Below are 19,487 nucleotides of genomic sequence, written 5' to 3' on the forward strand. Positions count from 1 at the left end.
ACCTAAGGGTGGAAAGGCTTCACATACCAAGGCAAAGGACTTTAGGCCAATAAGTCTATCATCCTTTTTGCTTAAAACCCTGGAAAGAATTATTGACACTCATATAAGAATGTCAGTTGGCCAGGGATTATTATCTCCCTCTCAACACGCCTATGCAAAGGGGAAATCGGTTGAGACGGCACTTCACTCACTAGTAGGGTATATCGAGAAATCTATCGAATTCCGCAATTGCACACTTGTCGCCTTTCTGGATATAGAAGGGGCATTTAACAATGTGAAATCTGCAACCATAATATCAGCCCTGGATTCACTAGGACTTGAACAATCAGTAGTTAGGTTCGTTAGGTACCTTCTGAATTATAGGATCATCCGTTCTAAAATTGGAACGACCACGATCTCCAGATCTGCCAAAAGAAGCACTCCCCAGGGGGGTGTCCTATCTCCACTTCTGTGGAACTTGGCCTTAAACTGTCTGCTCGGAAAACTAGATTCCCTGAACTACAAGACTGTTGCCTATGCGGATGATGTAGCGGTGGCGGTCTCAGGGTTTCATCTGTGCACGATATCACCAAGACTGGGGACGGCACTCGAAATTTTAAATCGATGGTGCAACGATAGTGGTTTGAGTGTAAATCCCAGTAAAACTGAACTTGTACTGTTCTCTTTACGGAATAAGATTCCTAACTTTACGCTACCCGGACCAAGCGGTACTGAACTGTCGCTCTCGGATAATGCAAAATACCTGGGTATTATACTTGACAGGAAATTATACTGGAAACTCAACGTGGAGGCAAGAGCAACTAAGGTCATGACGGCTATGTATATCTGCAAAAAGGCCATAGGCAAGAGATGGGGTATTAAACCCTGGAACATGAATTGGCTAGTCGATACGGTTACTAAACCAATACTATTTTATGGGGTCTCTGTCTGGTGGAAGGCAATGGATAAGGCCTCCAATCGCATACTCTTTGAAAGGGTATTGAGACGTATGGCAATCCTGATAACAGGGGCATTGCGAACTACGGCGACAAAATCGCTTTTTACTCTACTCAATTGGATTCCAGTAGATCTAATGGCCAGGCAACTGGCATTAACTCGGCCTTTAGGCTCAACGCCTGCAACGCATGGAAATTCAGGTCCTATGGACATGCTTGCATAATAGGAAACTTACAAAATCTTCCTGATCTTATTGATTACTGTAAATGGATGCAGCATCCTTCAGGCTGAAATATCGGCCATTAGAAGAGCGGCAAACTGGCTCAGATATTACAGTGTATATGGTAGAGATATCCGTATATATACTGACAGTAAATCCGCAATTAAATCCCTGGTAGGTGTTTATACAACATCGAATATGGTCCAGGAATGCCGGACATCCTTAAATGAGATGGCGAGACATTCGACAGTTGTACTCACATGGGTACGTGGACACAGGGACAATGAGGGCAATTGTATTGCCGATTACTTGGCGGGAAGAGGAGCCTTGATGTCAGACGACGAAATAGAGTTTCTCTGTGGAATCCCGTTATCAACCTGCAAGGAATTGATACAAGACGCGTATTACGAACTTGCCCAAGCAAGGTGGGGTAATGAACCCACTTGTACCACTACGAGGATGATATGGCCTCCGTTGGACTGTAAACGCACGTCGTATCTACTTCGATTACAACGAATACGTCTGAGCAACTTGGTGGCGATGATCACTGGTCACTGCACTTTCGGGACTCATGCCGCAAGACTTGGGTTACCTCATCATGACTTCTGTAAAAGTTGTCAGAACGAGGAAGAGGAAGAAACCATCGTACACTTCTTTTGTAACTGCCCGGCACTGGGTGATCTACGTGCTAGGCTCTTAGGTAAGAGATTCGTCAGTACCCTTTCCGGGTTATCTGTAAAGGAACTAATGTGTATAGACGCCTTTATCAGGGAAAGCGGATGTTTGATAAGACCGGTCACGCAAACTTTACCTCCTAGGGATCCAGCAACCATCCCATGATGGTCTGCGTTTTTCGAATTCTTTGAATTCTTAACTCCTCTCCTCCTCCTCTTTTTCTTTACACTCTACTCTTGTTAACTTCATTATGACTCAAACTATAGATTTCCCTTTTCTTTAACTTCTATTTTCCTTTTTCTTCCTTTCTGTTTTTATTCTCCCTTCAGGTATCACAAAGGGAACGTTTATTGGACCCAAGTGAGCTGAACAATACTTAAGGTTTTGGACGGCTGCCTGAATACCATACCATACATATATCGATTACTGCAACCTTCGTGAAGTTTATAAACAAATACCAAGAGATTTGTCAAATGATATATGGTCATATTTTTTTACCAAAGGTAAAAGGAATGAATTCGAGAATTTAAGAAAAGTTATATGTTTCGTATTTTCTTTGAAGTGGGGGTTGTAGACCCCCGTTTTTAAAGATTTTGAAACACCCTCAAAATTTGGAGTTATTTTGAAAAAACTGTTTTCAAAAAAATGTGCGATAAAGTTTTTGACACAATTTGCTATGTACTCAACAAGACCTATAACCCACGCTTTGTCCAGGTTTTTTCACTGTATCAACGTGTAATATTTTCTCGAATAGCTTCGACGAACAAGGGAGTAGGCTGATAGGTCTATAAGAAGATGGCAGGGTTAAATCTTTACCCGGTTTAGGTATCATTATTATTTGAGAAATTTTCCAATTTTTTGGATAAATTCCTAGTTTCGAGATCGCATTAAACAATATAGATAGCACAATTATTGCCACATTTGGTAGGTTCTTAATCATTGATGGCGTTATTAAATCATATCCCGGTGATTTTTTCAAGTCTAATTTATTTTTAATTACTCTATTAACATCCTCAGGACTAATATCGAAGTGGGCTGCATTAGCCATTGTTGAAGCTGGCAGTTCTTCTAGTTAAAACTCATTTGCCGTGGAGTTGGGTTGAAATACTTCACTTAAATGTTCAGCAAATACTGAGGCTTTTTCTATAGCACTTCGTGCCCAGTTTCCGTCAGCTTTTCTTAAAGCGCTTTGTGCCTCTACCGGTGGTTTAATGTTCCTCGTTGCCTTCCAAAGAGAGAAATTTGTGTATTTTGTACAAGTCAAACTTTTAATATAATTTTTGTTTATGCGATCCTCTTCTAAATGAAGGGCTCTTTTCAGTTTTCGTACTGCTGCGGACAGCCTCTGCTTTGCAGCAGGTGATCTATTATGTTGCCATTCTCTTCTGAGTCTTCTCTTTTCGAGAAGTCTTTCAATATCCGAATTTGAAATAGGCGTATTAGTTTTTGGAGGGATCTGGCACCTAGAGTGTTCCAGAGCCTAAATAATCAATGACGTGAAGTCATTGACGGTCCTATCTATGTCTTCCTCACACTGTAAATTAGGATTTGTGTGGATATGACTGCTGATATATTTCCTATATTTTAGCTAATTTGTCTTAAAATACAAAGAGTCCTTAGGAAATCTTGGGATGTTGGGTCTCTCACAATAATTAATAATTACAGGAGAGTGGTCAGAAGATAGATCATAGGATATTTCTGTGGATATTGCATTCTGAATAATATTTCTGCATATGGCGAAGTCTATTAGATCAGGAATTTTTCTAGGAGACACAAAATCTAAGCAATTTTTGCGATCAACTAGAGCTTTATACAGCTGTCTACCTCTGGGATTTACCAATCGCGAACCCCAATATGTATGTTTGGCATTGTAGTCTCCACATGCCAGAAACCGATCTCCTAGTGTTATAAAGAATTCTTCAAATTTCTCCTTGGTCATCAAAAAACGTGGTGGGCAATATATAGAGCTCAGAGTTAAGTCTCCAGCTGGGTATTCAAGTCGAATAGATGTTGCTTGCATATAATCATTTGAAAACGCACCTAGGGCATAGTGTCTCAATCGGTTTCTAATTATGATACCGGTGTCTCTTGCACACCTCCTTTTCTTATTGGAACAATATGAAAATTATTTTTTCCAATGAGTTCAATAAATGATTTCACTAAGCTATTAGAGCTAGTTTCACGAAGGAATATTGGTGGTGGTTTTAACGGTTTACGGATGGATTTATCACCATTTTTTTGATGATTAGAATCTTCCTCACTCAAGAGAGCAAAACGGTTACTTCTCAAGGGGTTATCAGTAATTTTTTGCTTTTTCTCAGAAGGCAGACTTTTCTGGGGACTTAAATTTCGCTTATTAATTCTTATATATCTAAGCATACCTGTTTGAACTGGAGATTTAGTTTTACTTATCTTATTTCCAACCTTAGGTATAGCACCCCTTGATGTACCATTACCTTCCATCACGGTATTTTCAGTGTTAAATACATTAAAACTCTCACTAGGTCTTGTTAGTGGATTATCATAAGCTTGTGTATTTATCATTGTTGACTCTGTTATATCTACTGCAGTATTTGTTGTTGTACCAGAACACTTTTTATTTTCTTTTATGCTTTGTTCTAAACAAGCATTACTAGGTGATGATGTGTGTGCATAGCTGCCAGATTTGACGATTTATCGTCATTTTGACGATTTTTGGTTTCAAAAATAGCAATTTGACGATTTGACGATTTCTTTCTCGAAAATGACGATTTTCTGCATTATGAAAATATGGTACTATTTTATGAAATAGTTAAAGAATTTTCTCATTTTGTTGGTGAATATTTAGATTTTGAACTTTGTCAATTAAAATTTTTAGATTTTAAATCAATTTTTGTAAATAAATTACTGAAATAAAACTTCTAAAGCACCTTTTTCTATTTTGACAAAATTTATTCAGAATATAATAACATCAATTGAAATCGCCAAGCTTGAATTTATGCTTTAATCTCAGGCATTATTACCTTCCAAATAATGGACCAAATGCTATATTTTAATGAAATTATATTTAAAAAGTAATGTCAGATATTGTTCATTCGGGTCATAATAAAGATTATAGACATTAAATTCTATTTTGTGTTTTATTTAAAATTAAAAAAACTTCTGAATAAAACCTTATATTATAATTAAATTGAGCTTTACTTTTTTATTTTAGTGATCCCTTATTTATAAACTTCAATTTTAAGAAATGTTTTTTGATAAATGTGATGTTTGTACTTGTGATGTTTGTACTTGTATCACGGGGGAACAAGAGCGCGCTCTCTCAATCGGTTTGGCGGTTAAATAATTTTTGTTAAAGTCTGGATCTCTTATATTTTTGTTAGCACCATAGCTGCCAGATTTGACGATTTATCGTCATTTTGACGATTTTTGGTTTCAAAAATAGCAATTTGACGATTTGACGATTTCTTTCTCGAAAATGACGATTTTCTGCATTATGAAAATATGGTACTATAATATGAAATAGTTAAAGAATTTTCTCATTTTGTTGGTGAATATTTGGATTTTGAATTTTGTCAATTAAAATTTTTAGATTTTAACTGCCTGTTCCACGATGTGGAAAGAAAAATGAGTCGAAAATATTTGTATGAAAAACACTCAGTTTTTAAAATTCTTTCGAATAGTATTCATACAAATTTGTTCGAATCATTTTTCTTTCGACATCGTGAAACAGGTCTTAAATCATTTTTTGTAAATAAATTACTGAAATAAAACGGAAAAATTCTAAAGCAACTTTTTCTATTTTGACAAAATTTATTCAGATTATAATGACATTACCCCATTCAATTGAAGCCGCCAAGCTGGAATTTATGCTTTAATCTCAGACCACCTAATGCTATATTTTAATGAATTTATCTTTAAAAAGTAATGTCAGAGATTTTTCTTTTGGGTCATAATAAAGATTTAGACATTAAATTCTATTTTATATGTTTTATTTAAAATTAAAAAAACTTCCTGTTAGAAATCTTGAACTTTTTAATTTTCCGATTTTTTTGACGATTTTTAAAATTCGAAATGACGATTTTTTTCTTTTTTATCGGGATATTGACGATTTTTTCCCAAATTCATCTGGCAGCCCTGGTTAGCACTTCTATTTTCACCCTCCCCGTTCAAAAATATGTAGGCATTTCTGCCGCTTAAACTGAGTCTACTCTCATTATGAGAGTTCATATGCTCACAGTAATTTAACGAAATTTGAAAAAATTGTTAATAACTTAAAAATTATAGGGGGTAAGATTTTATCGTAAGTCAATGTTTATATTTTACAGAAAACGAATTTTATCGTAAGCGACACACAGTGGTATCGAAAAAAAGAGGGAAATAAATCTGTAACTTCTAAATGGTTAGATTGGTTTGAATGAAATTTCATATACGCAAAGAAAAAGTGTTGTCGAGTTTAAGTTTTGAACCTTGACTTCATGGGCCCACCAGGGGAGCGACCAAGGGTACTCAAAGTAGGACACCTCCGGCATGTTATATTTTTAAAACGATCCAATTTCTTCGTTTGTGTTCCGATTTAAAAAAATTACACACATATAATCTTCTCATCGACTATAAAAAACCTTGTCCTAGCTGTCAAATATCTCTTATAGCTTAGGAGATATTAGCATTTGAAACTTAAATTTTCAAAATTTTTACCCACCACACTCCAGTTTTTTTATAACAGCGTGTCCAAATAATTTCCGATTTTCTCCAATTTACGTTTGTTGGTGTAACAACACATTTATGTGTCAAATAGAAATAAAAAAAGTCCAAAGATATATGCATTCGAATTTAAAAAATTTTAAAAAGACGATTTTTCGCTAATTTTCTGGGAAAAAAGTACTTTTTTTCTTTTTAAATTATCGCAAAAAATTTCTAAGAGGATGTATAAGGAATTTAAAAAAAATTAAAAAATTGTTGTTACCGAGGGGACCAGTCCATTCAAAAAACACCTATTTTTTATGTAAAATTAAATTTTAGTGCAAAAATTCTAAAATCGCATATTCGATATCAAAATATAGTAACCAATTTTAGGTGGCCTAATATGTTTCTAATTATTTTGTAAAGGGTTCCGATAACCCCGACCCTGGTATGGATATTTGGTAGATGGGTTTATTTATACAATAAAAAGATTGTGTGGTCGATTAAGTTTTTAATTAATATTAATTCTATTTAATTTAAAATATGAACTTAGCTTTTGAAAAAGTTTTTAAATAGATTTTACGACAGGTTGTTATAATGAACAGGATGAGAATGAGAGAGGTTTGTTTTGTGTTGTTGAGAACATCAACTTTATTAACGGCAACCGAGTACTTGGTATCAAGAGGAAGTTGGTGTCAATACAGTGATGCCACAATATTCCCCCCGCTGGAGCAAAAAAGCAACCCGTCTGCCACTTGAAGTCGATGTGGGTTGTGTTAATTTAGGTGAAAAGCTTACAGCTGGGCTGGAGTTGAGATCATTGTTGCTAGGAACTTGTTGTATTATACTATCAGGTAAAATTTGTTGTTGCGTATTATTATCAGGGGAAGCGATAGGTACTTCTTGAAATGATGAGGCATCATTGGCTTCGATAAAAACTGGTTTTAACCGATCGATACTTATGTTACTTTGTCGGCCTCGAATCAAAATTGTAAAAAATTTATCAAAACGTTTTAAAACCGGATACGGGCCATCGTACGGATGAGTAAGTGAAGGCCGGATCGAGTCGTTGCGGACGAAAACGTGCGTTGTGCTTTGAAGATTTTTTGAAACGGCTTAAGTTTCTGCATTAACGGCTTAAGTTTCTGCATAAAATCGGTGATTTTCATCACCGATTTTCGGAGACTTTAATTTGCTGAAAAAATCACCCGGAATTCTTAACGTTGAGCCGTATACTAACTCAGCTGGCGATGCTTTAACGACTGGCTTTATAGCAACTCGAAGTCCAAGCAATATTGTCGGCAAATGTTGCACCCAACGGGCTGGATTGTGACATAAAATTAATGCCTTGAACGTGCGGTGCCACCTTTCAATGATGCCGTTGGACTGTGGGTGGTACGGCGTCGTACGAAGATGTGTTGCGCCAATTGTTTTTACCAGTTCGGCAAACACTGAAGATTCGAATTGGCGGCCGCGATCGGAAGTTATTCGAGCTGGAACGCCAAACGAGCTGGAACGCAATCCACTGAGATATAAGAGCTTTCACGACTGTGTCAGCTAACATGTCTGGAATTGGGACTGCCTCCGGCCAGCGTGTGAAACGGTCTATAATTGTGAGGCAATATCGCTGTCCTTTACACAATGGAAACGGACCAACGATATCAATATTGATATGAGCAAAACGTTCTCTTGTCGGCTCGTATTTGGCAGGAGTAGTACGATTATGTTGTTGAACTTTCGAGCGTTGGCATTGTAGGCAGTTTCGCACAAACACAGCAGTCTCTTTCCGAACCCCAGGCCAACAAAATCTATTAGTGACCAGTTTGGTGGTAGCCCGGACCCCCGGATGTGACAAATTGTGGATATTCGCCAAAATTTGTCGACGAAATTCCTTCGGGATATAAGGGCGAACACAGGACGTTGCTGCGTCACAGATTAGTTGGTCCTTACAACCTGGGATTGGAAAAATTTTCAGGTTTAGAGAATTTGTTTGCATACCTGTGTTTTTAATCATTTGTTGAAGCTCTTCGTCAGCTCGTTGAGCTGCTGCAACATGCGAGTAGTCTACAATTTGGCTGATTGAATCGATGCGGGACAGTGCGTCAGCTATGACGTTTGCTAGACCAGGCGTATGGCGAATATCTGTGGTAAATTGGCTGATGAAGTCGAGTTGACGGATTCTACGAGGTGAAGCTTTCTCCAGTTTTTGGTGAAAAGCAAAAATCAGCGGTCGGTGATCGGTGACAATATAACACCGCCGCCCTTCTACCATGTAACGGAAATGACACACGTCTTGATACATCGCTGTCAACTCTCGATCATAAGTTGAGTATTTTTGTTGTGTACTTGTAAATTTTTCTGAATAAAATGCTAAAGGTTGAAGATTTCCATCGATATTTTGATGCAGGGCTGCCCCCGCAGCTGTATCAGAGGCGTCAAAGTAAACCGCCAGCTCGGCTTCTGATGCAGGATGCGCTAAGAGGGCTGCGTTAGCCAGCTCGTTCTTACAACGGTCGAAAGCGAATTCTGCGGATGAATTCCATTTCCGCGGAGTGCGGTCGTTTTATCTGTTGCCGATGATTAGTTGTTGTAGTTGCATTTGGTATGAAATGGCATGTGGCAAGAATTTCCTGTAAAAGTTTACCATGGCGATAAACCTTTTGAGCTCTTGAGTCACTTTTGGCTTGGGATAATCGCGTATAGCTGTCACTTTTTCGGGCAAGGGGCGAATACCGTTTCGGTCTTCCCAAATTCACATTTGTTTACGTTGATTGTAAGGTGATTTTCACGAAGTCTACGAAATACTGCGATAAGATATTGGCGATGTTGTTCGATAGATGTCGATGCGACACAAATGTCGTCAATATAGGGAAAAACGAACTCCAGACCTCGTAACACTTCATTTATGAGCCTTTGAAACGTTTGGGCGGCGTTGCATAGCCCGAACGTCATAAATTTGAACTCATATAGTCCGAATGGGGTACTAATGGCCGTTTTCGGGATGTCATCTGGGTGAAACCTGGTGGAACGCTTTTTGAAGGTCAATCTTCGAAAAATATTTCTTACCTCTTAAATTGGTAGTAAAGTCCGTCAGATACGGCAACGGGTAACGATCCGGCAACGTCTGGGCATTCAAGGCACGATAGTCGCCGCATGGCCTCCAGGTACCGTCACTTTTTTTGACCAAATGCAACGGGCTCGACCAATTGCTGCTGGATGGTTGACAAATACCGGTTTTCATCAAAAAATCAAACTCGTTTTTAGCGGCCAAGAGCTTTTCCGGTGACAGACGTCGTGGGCGGCAAAAAACCGGTTGACCTGTCGTTTCAATTCTATGTGAAATAGAAGATTTCGTTGACGAAACGTATAGCGAAAGCTTGGTGATATCGGTGAATTGTTCTAAAATGTCGGCGAAAGAATTATTTGTGTCGTAAGTGTTGATGACGGCTGCTTCGAAATGAGATGACGATGTAAGTTGCGAGACTAGTCCGGTGATGTTGTCAATCAGGCGATTACGACGCAGGTCGATAAGCAAATCGTAGTACTTGATGAAGTCGGAGCCGATGATTGGCGATGTCACGTCTGCGATTATGAAAGACCAGTGGAAGTCACGGTGTAAACCTAGGTCCAATTTTATGCGCTTCTCAAAAATAACCTTGATAGGAGAACCATTGACGTCACTATCTACTAGAAAATTTTGTTTAGTATGCTTATCCCTAACCTGTAGGCGAAAAATTTGGCGCTTGGTGGGGAGCTTTCGCCTGCGTCCTCCACCGGCCCGTCAAGTCAATTGGTGGTGGTCGGTGCGTTTGCAAGCAGCGGATTCTGCCGGCGCCTATGTCTACATGGACTGCGGTACTTTTCAGCACTGCGGCCATATTTTTTATGGTACCAACATTCACAACCAGTTGATTCGATGTCATAAGATGGACGATTTTTAGGACGGCTACGTTGAGTACTAGGTCCACGGGAGCGTGAACGCGTTGAGCTGCACGTAGTTCGCTGATTTCATTTTGTGCTTGTGCCTGAACGCGTTGAATTTGACTGGGTGTCATGGCGTCGACAATTGAGTCTGCAATTTTCGTGAATTCTGAGGGGGGACCAGATGAGGCTGCAACCACTGGCTGCGCAAACTCAGGCAACCGTCTTGCCGAAAGACCTTTCAAGGCTGCATCCCCAAGTGCTCGATAATTTTTGACTTTACGTAGTCGTATCGATCCGTTTGTGGAAGTGTGGCTATGACGTCAGCCAACTGTGAAATAACATTAGGATCGATCGCTGCTAATATTGTTGCGGTCTTTTGCTTATCTGCATTTATGCCAGAAGCCGTGAACCAAAAGTCCATAGTCGTAAACCAAGCCTCGATGTTAGTGCTTGACATTTGGGGAACCGGCAACCTCAACGACGGAAATATTAGCAGCAGACGCCTGTGAAAGGCCACTATCGTTGGCGGCAATATGTGCTCCGTCATCCTGTGACATTTTGTTTCAGCAAAAATGTTTCGTACTTACTTGTTTAAATAAAGTAAAATGGCGAACAGGTGCTCCAACCAAACGACGCCATAAAACAAAATGGCCGATTTCAGCAAAAATTCGCAACCACAATCCGTATACGGGGTCACCAGTTTGGTAAATGGATTTATTTATCCAATAAAAAGATTGTGTGGTCGATTAAGTTTTTAATTAATATTAATTTTATTGAATTTAAAATATGAACTTAGCTTATTGAATTAGCTTTTGGAAAAGTTTTTAAATAGATTTTACGACAGGTTGTTATAATGAACAGCATGAGAATGAGAGAGGTTTGTTTTGTGTTGTTGAAAACATCAACTTTATTAACGGCAACCGAGTACTTGGTATCAAGAGGTAGTTGGTGTCAATACAGTGATGCCACAGATATTATAGCCAAAAAACTAAAAATTCCCATTTTTGGATTTTTTCAACACTTTTTTGGGAATTGCGGGATTGCAGATAATAAATTTAAAAATTCGTTTTAATTTTTCTATTTTATATAGAAAAATCTACATAACTGTGAAGTTTCATTAAAAACTATTCATAAAAAAAATTTAATTCCAATTCGAAAAATTTGTATCTATGCAAAAATTCAATAAAAACCCTTTTTGTCATATTTTTCAATAAAGTATTCCATGAATTTTTAATTGTCAAAGTTAGAAATATTTTTGAAAAATTAGCAAATAGATTGAAAGAAATTATATTATATCGCATCATAACATTTTTAATTTTATATATAAATTTTAAAACTTATCAACTTTCAGGACTTCGTATGATACCATTTGTTAGATAAGATTTGTTAGTACTGTGGTTGGTATTGATTCCCACTCTGATTTTAAGCAATTCATCAGGTCCACCCTGCCCGACCCTGCGCTTTAAAATGCCGAAAAGGTTCTCCTATGGGATTCAAGTATGAAGATTGATCTGGCCAATCCAAAACTTTAATCCCATTAGCTGATAACCAATCTTTCATAGACTAACATAGACCCGAATCAGCTGTTTTTAGCAACATGGCGGAGGCAAACAAAAAAAATTTACGAAAAATTAACAAAAGAAAATGTATAATAAACTACGGTAGATATAAAAGAGGGACAAACATATAAATTTATCTTTCTATATCTCGTCTTACACGCTCATCGATTTTTTACTACATTTTATTTTTTCTCTCGCTCTAAGATCTGCCTTAATGGCGGAATTGGAAAAAATGTTAAAAAAAAATGTAAACAAAACCATACGGTTCGAAATTACTTGTTTGACAGCTGTCAATGGTCTCTTATCTGTAATAATCTGTGCAATCTTTGATCAACATTGACAAGTGTTTGGGGACATTATCATGCTGAAAACCCCATCGATGTGGCATTTACCATTCGATTTATTGAAGAATGTGGTTGGCTAAAATGTCCCTGTAAACAAAACGATCCATTTTTGTTTATATTTCGACAATAGGGCTAACTCGACTCGCCGAAAAGCAAGTCCACACCATTACATTTTCGCCCCCATGCTTTATTGTGCCTTTACAATAACGTGGATGTAATCGATTTCCATTCGGTCTACGGTCGTGGCTTACTCCATCTGAATTTAACACTAAATTCGTCGCTAAATAATACTGTTTTCCATATTGCCACAGTCCAATTTACGTAAGCTTTTGCAAAATCCAACATAAAATTTCATAAAAGTAATGAAAATGAACGAATACGTTGCAATCATTTAGACAACCTATTTATACCCTACACCACCATAATGGGGAGGGTATTATGCGTTTGTGCAGATATTTGTAACGCCCAAAAATATTAGTCTAACACCCACATTAAAGTATACCGATCGACTTAAGGTAGGGTCAGACTACGCAAATTATTTGACACAAGATGTTTCATGTGTTTGATCAAAACTACATCAAATAATTCATGGGTTGATTTTGTGTTCACACTGTACACATTTATTTGCCATATTTGTTTAATCAAACTACACCGAAATACTATCAAACACACAAAGGGGAAAATATATTTGACTTGTGGTCACATTTATGGTAATATTTGTTCTAAATAATTATTAAATAAAGCTGCAAAACAACTTTAATTTCTTTCATCAATAAAAAAGACATTTCTAGAAAGTAAAATATTAGCAGATTTTGCTTTACATTTGAAAGAATTATGAAATTTCAGTACTTTTATTTAGGCGTCAAATATTTTATGTTTCTAGTTTGAACACAAAATATTTTTGCACTGCAAACAAGAAAACAGCTGAATTTGGTCAAACAAATTTATTTGCCAATATGAAAACATTCTTGTAATGTGACCAATGTGTGACCACTAAACAGCAAATATTTTCCTGCATTTTGGGTATTTTTTTATTTGATCTTGCAATTCATTTGCAAGATCAAACAGCGTCAAATAACAGCTGTTGCATCATGTGTTATCGCAAAAGTAGTGTTGCTATATCTTAAATTAAAAATCGCTAAATAATGAAAACAAATCGCGAAAAGAACACAAGCTTGAACAATTTAATAATATAATTATTAAATGTTTATTTATTAAATTATATTACTATCACAATTCATAATTGAAATTGAATGGAAATGTAATCATGTTTTATACTTGAAAAATATTTGAAATATTAAATATTTTTCAAACAAAAAACATATGGCTTGAATTTATGTTTCCTTTTTACTGGAGAATGCTATTGAAATAAAGTGTAATACAACTGTAATTCAATTGCTTGACTATAACTCAAGGCTTGAATTACACTTGCTATCAATTTGAATTCCAGTAAAAATGCTTATTGGTTTTTTAATACATATTATTAATCGAACACGACTTTTTCCAAACTTTTTTCATTCAGTATAAGAACATGTTCACAAATATTGTTAAATTTTATGGAAATGTTTACCTTTTTTACATAAATTTTTAATTAATTCCAATTCAATCGCATTATCTAAAAATTTATAATAATAATTTTTGTATGATACTAAAATCAGAAAAGTGAAAAATGCTATTAGACATATTCTTCTTCTGCAGTAAAAAAAAAATTAAACAGATCATACTGTTTAAGAATTATTTTTTAATTACAATCAATTCATACTATTTATGTAAAATTTTCTTTGATTTTAAATTCAATCTGTATAAAATTTCAGTTAATATTCCATATGTACATATGAGCAATTTAAAATTTTGAAAATAGACAAACTCCATGTATAAATAAAAAATAATCAAACATCAGACTATGTTAAACGTATAAAAATATAAATCGCATAAAATTGCAAAAATCGCAACATAGACTTCATGTCTTCAGTTAGTTTTTCTCCCAGTATGTCATCCTAGGCTGAATGACTTTTATGTGAAGAAGAAGACTCCATTTATTGATGCAATTATTTAGTGAAAATAATTTAAATAACAAATATTCAAGAAATATTGAATATGTATTTATGTTTAAAAAAAAAATAGTGAATTTGTGTCTTTAATTTAGTACGAAAAATATTTAAATAATCTCCTCTTATTTTTCCGCCATGCTGAGCAAATAATTTTCTGTTTTTTTCTATTTGATCAAACAAATATTTTATGATAGTGTTTGATATAGTGTGACCACACGGCAAATATATTTACTGATTCTTTTTCGCAGCAGTTTGGTCAAACAAAAAGTGAAAAATTAAATTCAATATATGATAACAAAATTCAATAAATCTCTAATAAAATGATTACTTTACAATTCGAAATAAGTGCTTTAACCTTAAAAATATTTGCAAGATCAAATTATATATTTTTTAGGTATTTATGTAGCTAGTGGTCACACTTTGTTCACATTAAGAAAATATTTTGTTTGCCGACAAATAATTTTGTTTGACTAAAATCATCTGTTTTGTTGTTTGCTCTAAATTTTATTTGTGGTCAGATTCAGGCAATGAAATATTTGACGATAAACGTCAAATATTAGCTGTGTGTGACCGTACCTTTAGAATCACTTTCTGAGTCGATTAAGCGATGTCCGTCCGTCCGTCTGGTCGGCTTGCTGGTAGCTTTATACTTTTTAACCCATTAAAAACCAAGACCATTTAAAATGAAAAAATTTTAAATTCATTTATTTAAACTAAAATACGGTCAAAAAACATAGAAAATTAAAAAAAATTAAAAAAAAATTTTAGGAAACGTGTTTTTGGGGCTGTACCTGAATGGGTACAATGGCGTAAAGTGTTTATTTTTATAATGTGTGAATATTTTTAGAACATTACTTTTTCAACACAACGCAATATCGCATTGTTCAGACAACCATCGTATTCTGTTATGACATTCAAATACTCAAGAATGTATTCAAATATTCTGCGTTGAAGGAAAAATTGTGCTTATTAGCTTGCGATGCATAAATGAAAGTCTGCTAAATGGTTAAACTAATAACCTTTTCCCATTCAAGTATGAAATAATATTGAACTCATTGTCCAAAAAAATAGTTTCAGACATTTGAACATCGCATGGTGTTATTATTCAAATAGAATTTGTTTTGCTTGATCTTGAGGGCATTATTTTCTGTCAGAACATCTCAAGTGGAACATCATCGTCGCTATCACTGTCACAAACTACTTATATTTCACCTGGTACATGCGATCTCTAACAATATCGTCAGCAACACCTTCATCTTCATCCATATTACAATCCGGATCTGATAAAATAATAGCTATCATATTTTTCCAAAAAATCTAGTTTTTAAAACATTCGCATTAAAAACTTCACGTTTTGATGGTCTGAAATTCTATTTAAGCGTAAGAAAAATCTTAAAAAAAAATAATACATATCAAGCCATTGTACCCAATTGGGTACACCGATTTTCCTAATCACACAACTTTGTCCCAAAAAATTATTTTTCTTATACATTTTTATAAAATGTACACATAATCACTCTACTTCACAAAATTATATAAAACTCTTGCTTTCGTAAAACTGTGTTTGCTCTCCGCAGCTTAATTGTTACTAACCTTGCTAATATTCCAAAAAATGATATAGCATTATAAAAACAGGACAAAATATATCCCTTAAGGGTATTATTTTTTAAATTTTACAAAAAAGTTGTCAAATTTATCTTGCTAAAAAATGTATAAGTATTTGAATATTGCATTTTTTCTGTACTCAAGAAGGTACAATGGCTGGGAATGGATTAATTAATAATGATATATTAATACTCATTTTGTTAGCTATAGGAATTTGAGATTTTCCATTATTAAAAAGTTCAATAATTTTTAGCTCAAAAGCTGTTCCGTAACGTGTACGGGCAATAGCTGCACTTCTAAATAATTGGTACCAAATGTGCAGAAACAATCAAAATTTATATTTTCTAAATAGGACTTAAATGTTTTAAGAATTTAGTTTTTTTGTTGTAAAAAATCACAACAATAAAATAGTTGCTTAAGTTTCAAACATTAATATATAGAGTTAATTTTGTTTTTGTTTATTTTAACTAGTTCCAGAAAATGAAATTAAACTGTTGTTGTTACTATTATAATGTAAGTACATAATAATGAATACCCTTAATGTAATAAAAATATAATATTTTATATTTAATAAATCTATTTAAAAATAATATATAAGACTTTTATTATTTTATAAGGAAAAGTTGCTTAGGTTTCGAACAATACTGTATTTATAACAGACACTACCGTGTTTATATATTTTATAACAACAAACTTCGTGTTCGCACCTTCTACGAGGTAATAATTTCTTTTAAATAAAGAGATCTACGTCTCACTAAAATTTTAATATTTTTGTTTTTATTTATTTTGTATATTTCGGATATATGTATGTTAACAACTGTACTTACCTAATATCACCCTTTTCTGTGATTCTATGAACAGTGCCTAATTTAGATAAATGTTCTACCATACGAGGATTCCACCCACCATGACCCTGTTGAAGTTTCATAAGTGCATCCACCTCCAGACAAACTTTAATACGATCACCTACAGAAAACATTGGTTTCACTGTTGGTACCACTGGTTGTTGTTCTTCTATATGGCCTATAACGCCGTCCAACAAAAAGAGAAAAAATCGTTAGACACGAACTGGATGATATACGTCTGAAACTATTACTTAAATGGAGAAAAACTGCGTTTTCAGTTTTTATTTCGTGATCCTCTATCCTTTTTAATCCTGTCATGATTGAAATATGTATGTCAAAAATATCCTTTAAAATTTTAATATTTTAATATCCTTTAAGATTGTCAATAAATTCCTTTTAAAAAAATAATGCGTTAAAGACCCAAATATTTTATGTAACATCCTTTATATATATAAAGTTCAAATTAAAATATTAAAAAATTTTTTATTTGTATACAAAAAAGTTTTATTAAGAAAAGAGCATATTTATAACCTACACCACCATAGTGGTGGAATTATAATATGTTAGGGCTGATGTTTGTAACATGCAAAAATATTGTCCTAACACCCACCATTAAGCGTACCAAATTGCTCAGGATAACTCTCTGAGTCGATTAAGCGATGTCCGTCCGTACATGTAAATCTTGTAATCAATTTTAGAGATAGTTCGACAAAATTTGGCATAGACCTGTATATTGCCCCAAGGACTGAGCCTATTGAATTTGGTTGGAATCAGTCCATTCGTTCTCATAGCCCCCATACGATTCCCCTATCTGAAAATAGTTAAGCTCTCATAAATAACCAAACCAAATTCAGCACAACTAAGTTTTATATAAGCCGAACTCTCACGACCAAATTTTGTGACGATCGGTCAACAATATATATATATATTAGTGTGACAGCCGATTTTTTTTTAGATTTCAAAGAGTGCCGGGTGGAATATTGTGACACTAGGCCTATATGTTAAGTGCTGAAAATTTGAGCCAAATCGGTCAACGATTTGATAAAATCGGCCCAAAAATATATAACATTTCGCTATATTTTCTTTAGAAATTCCAAATATTGAAAAATTTGACCTTTGACCTTCACGATTTAAGGTTATCGTTTTCCGATTTTAGTAAAACTTTCAGACCATATTTAAAATTACAAGGGCTATAATATTATGAATAGGTTTTACTTAAAATTTATAACATTAAGGAAATTGGGCTCATTCGCCCAAATATGGACAAAAAATTTGTTTTTCTTGAAAATCGCAAAATTTAAATCGCAGGTACGGAAAAACTTATAACGACACGTTTTTCCGCTGGTTGCCGGGGTAGTCTCAGCGGAGTCCAGGGTCGTATTGTTGTCTTGATTGAAGAGAAGTTCTCCTATGTCGTCTCAGTAAAGAGAATAAAAGACGCAGTTCTCTTAAACGTTATAATACGTATCACTTTATTTTAATTTTACAAATAACACAAAAACTCAATCTAGAGAGTAACGCCAACTGTCTGGGTGGAGCCACGGGAAGCAAGGTAGCAACTAGTCAGTCGTGCTGAGATAAAATCTGCTGACAACGACGCTGTTGGGCTAAAGTAACAAGCGACTATTGGGACTTGCCTACACCACGTCGCTAACGTCGTAGGTGTCGGACAAGAGTGTCACAAGGTAGAGGTATAACCTCTGGATGTACCACTGGTTTCCCACTAGTGCCTCTTAGAATAGCCAATTAGTTGTACCCTGGTGAGCTAGATCAATAAGCTACTATTGGGACTTGCCTACACCACGTCGCTAACGTCGTAAGTGTCGGACAAGAGTGTTACAAGGTAGAGGTATAACCTCTGGATGTACCACTGGTTTCCCACTAGTGCCTATTAGAATAGCCAATTAGTCTTAAAATGCCTCTATTGGGACTTGTTTACACCACGTCGCTAACGTCGTAAGTGTCGAACAAGAGTGTTACAAGGTAGAGGTATAACCTCTGGATGTACCACTGGTTTCCCACTAGTTGCCTTTTAAAGCTAACCAATTAGTTAGTACTACTCGTCGCTAACGTCGAGTGGTTCTTACCGCTTGGCCTCCTGCTGGCAGACTGACTTCAATTTCACAGTGTGCCTTCTTTTATACCCGTGTCGGACAACTAAGTGACTACAACCATCGTTGGTAACGATCGTACTATGGTACTTTTATTACATTCTGCATGGTTGTATTTTGGAGTAGTGATATTAAATTGACTCTATTATTTACCAACAGATGGCGTACTCATATAAATGAAACCGTTAAATTTAAATACATAAAACAAATAAAATAATCAGATTAAAACTAAACATAAAATAAAATATATATAAAATAATAAAAATAATATTTAATGGTGGCAAAAACAAGTTTACGACTTTTGTCGTCACAAACTGTAAGAGGTATTGACATAATTTTTTCATATTTTTATTCCATATTTTGATCTCCATAAATCCCAATGTGATGATCAAAAAATTCTGAAATTTGTTTAACAAAATTTTTAAAAATTTGAAAATGGAGATTTGAAACAGCCGTTAAAAAAAATAATTTTTTTTAGCCATACCTGCGAATAGGTTAACGGTATCCTACGAAGACATAAACTCATACACAAGTAAATACGGATATATTTTAAAT

General features: G+C 35.1%; 1 protein-coding gene across 1 annotated transcript in view; it reads right to left on the reverse strand.

Moving 5' to 3' along the window:
* Positions 1–19,487, reverse strand: part of mib2 (mind bomb 2) — a 205,748-nt gene that overhangs the window by 48,505 nt on the left and 137,756 nt on the right. The window contains exon 7 of the mRNA XM_065499485.1: positions 16,804–16,999. Within this exon, the coding sequence (XP_065355557.1) occupies positions 16,804–16,999 (196 nt within the window). The remainder of the gene's footprint in view (positions 1–16,803; positions 17,000–19,487) is intronic.

Source organism: Calliphora vicina, chromosome 2, assembly GCF_958450345.1.
Source record: "Calliphora vicina chromosome 2, idCalVici1.1, whole genome shotgun sequence".
Taxonomy (NCBI): domain Eukaryota; kingdom Metazoa; phylum Arthropoda; class Insecta; order Diptera; family Calliphoridae; genus Calliphora; species Calliphora vicina.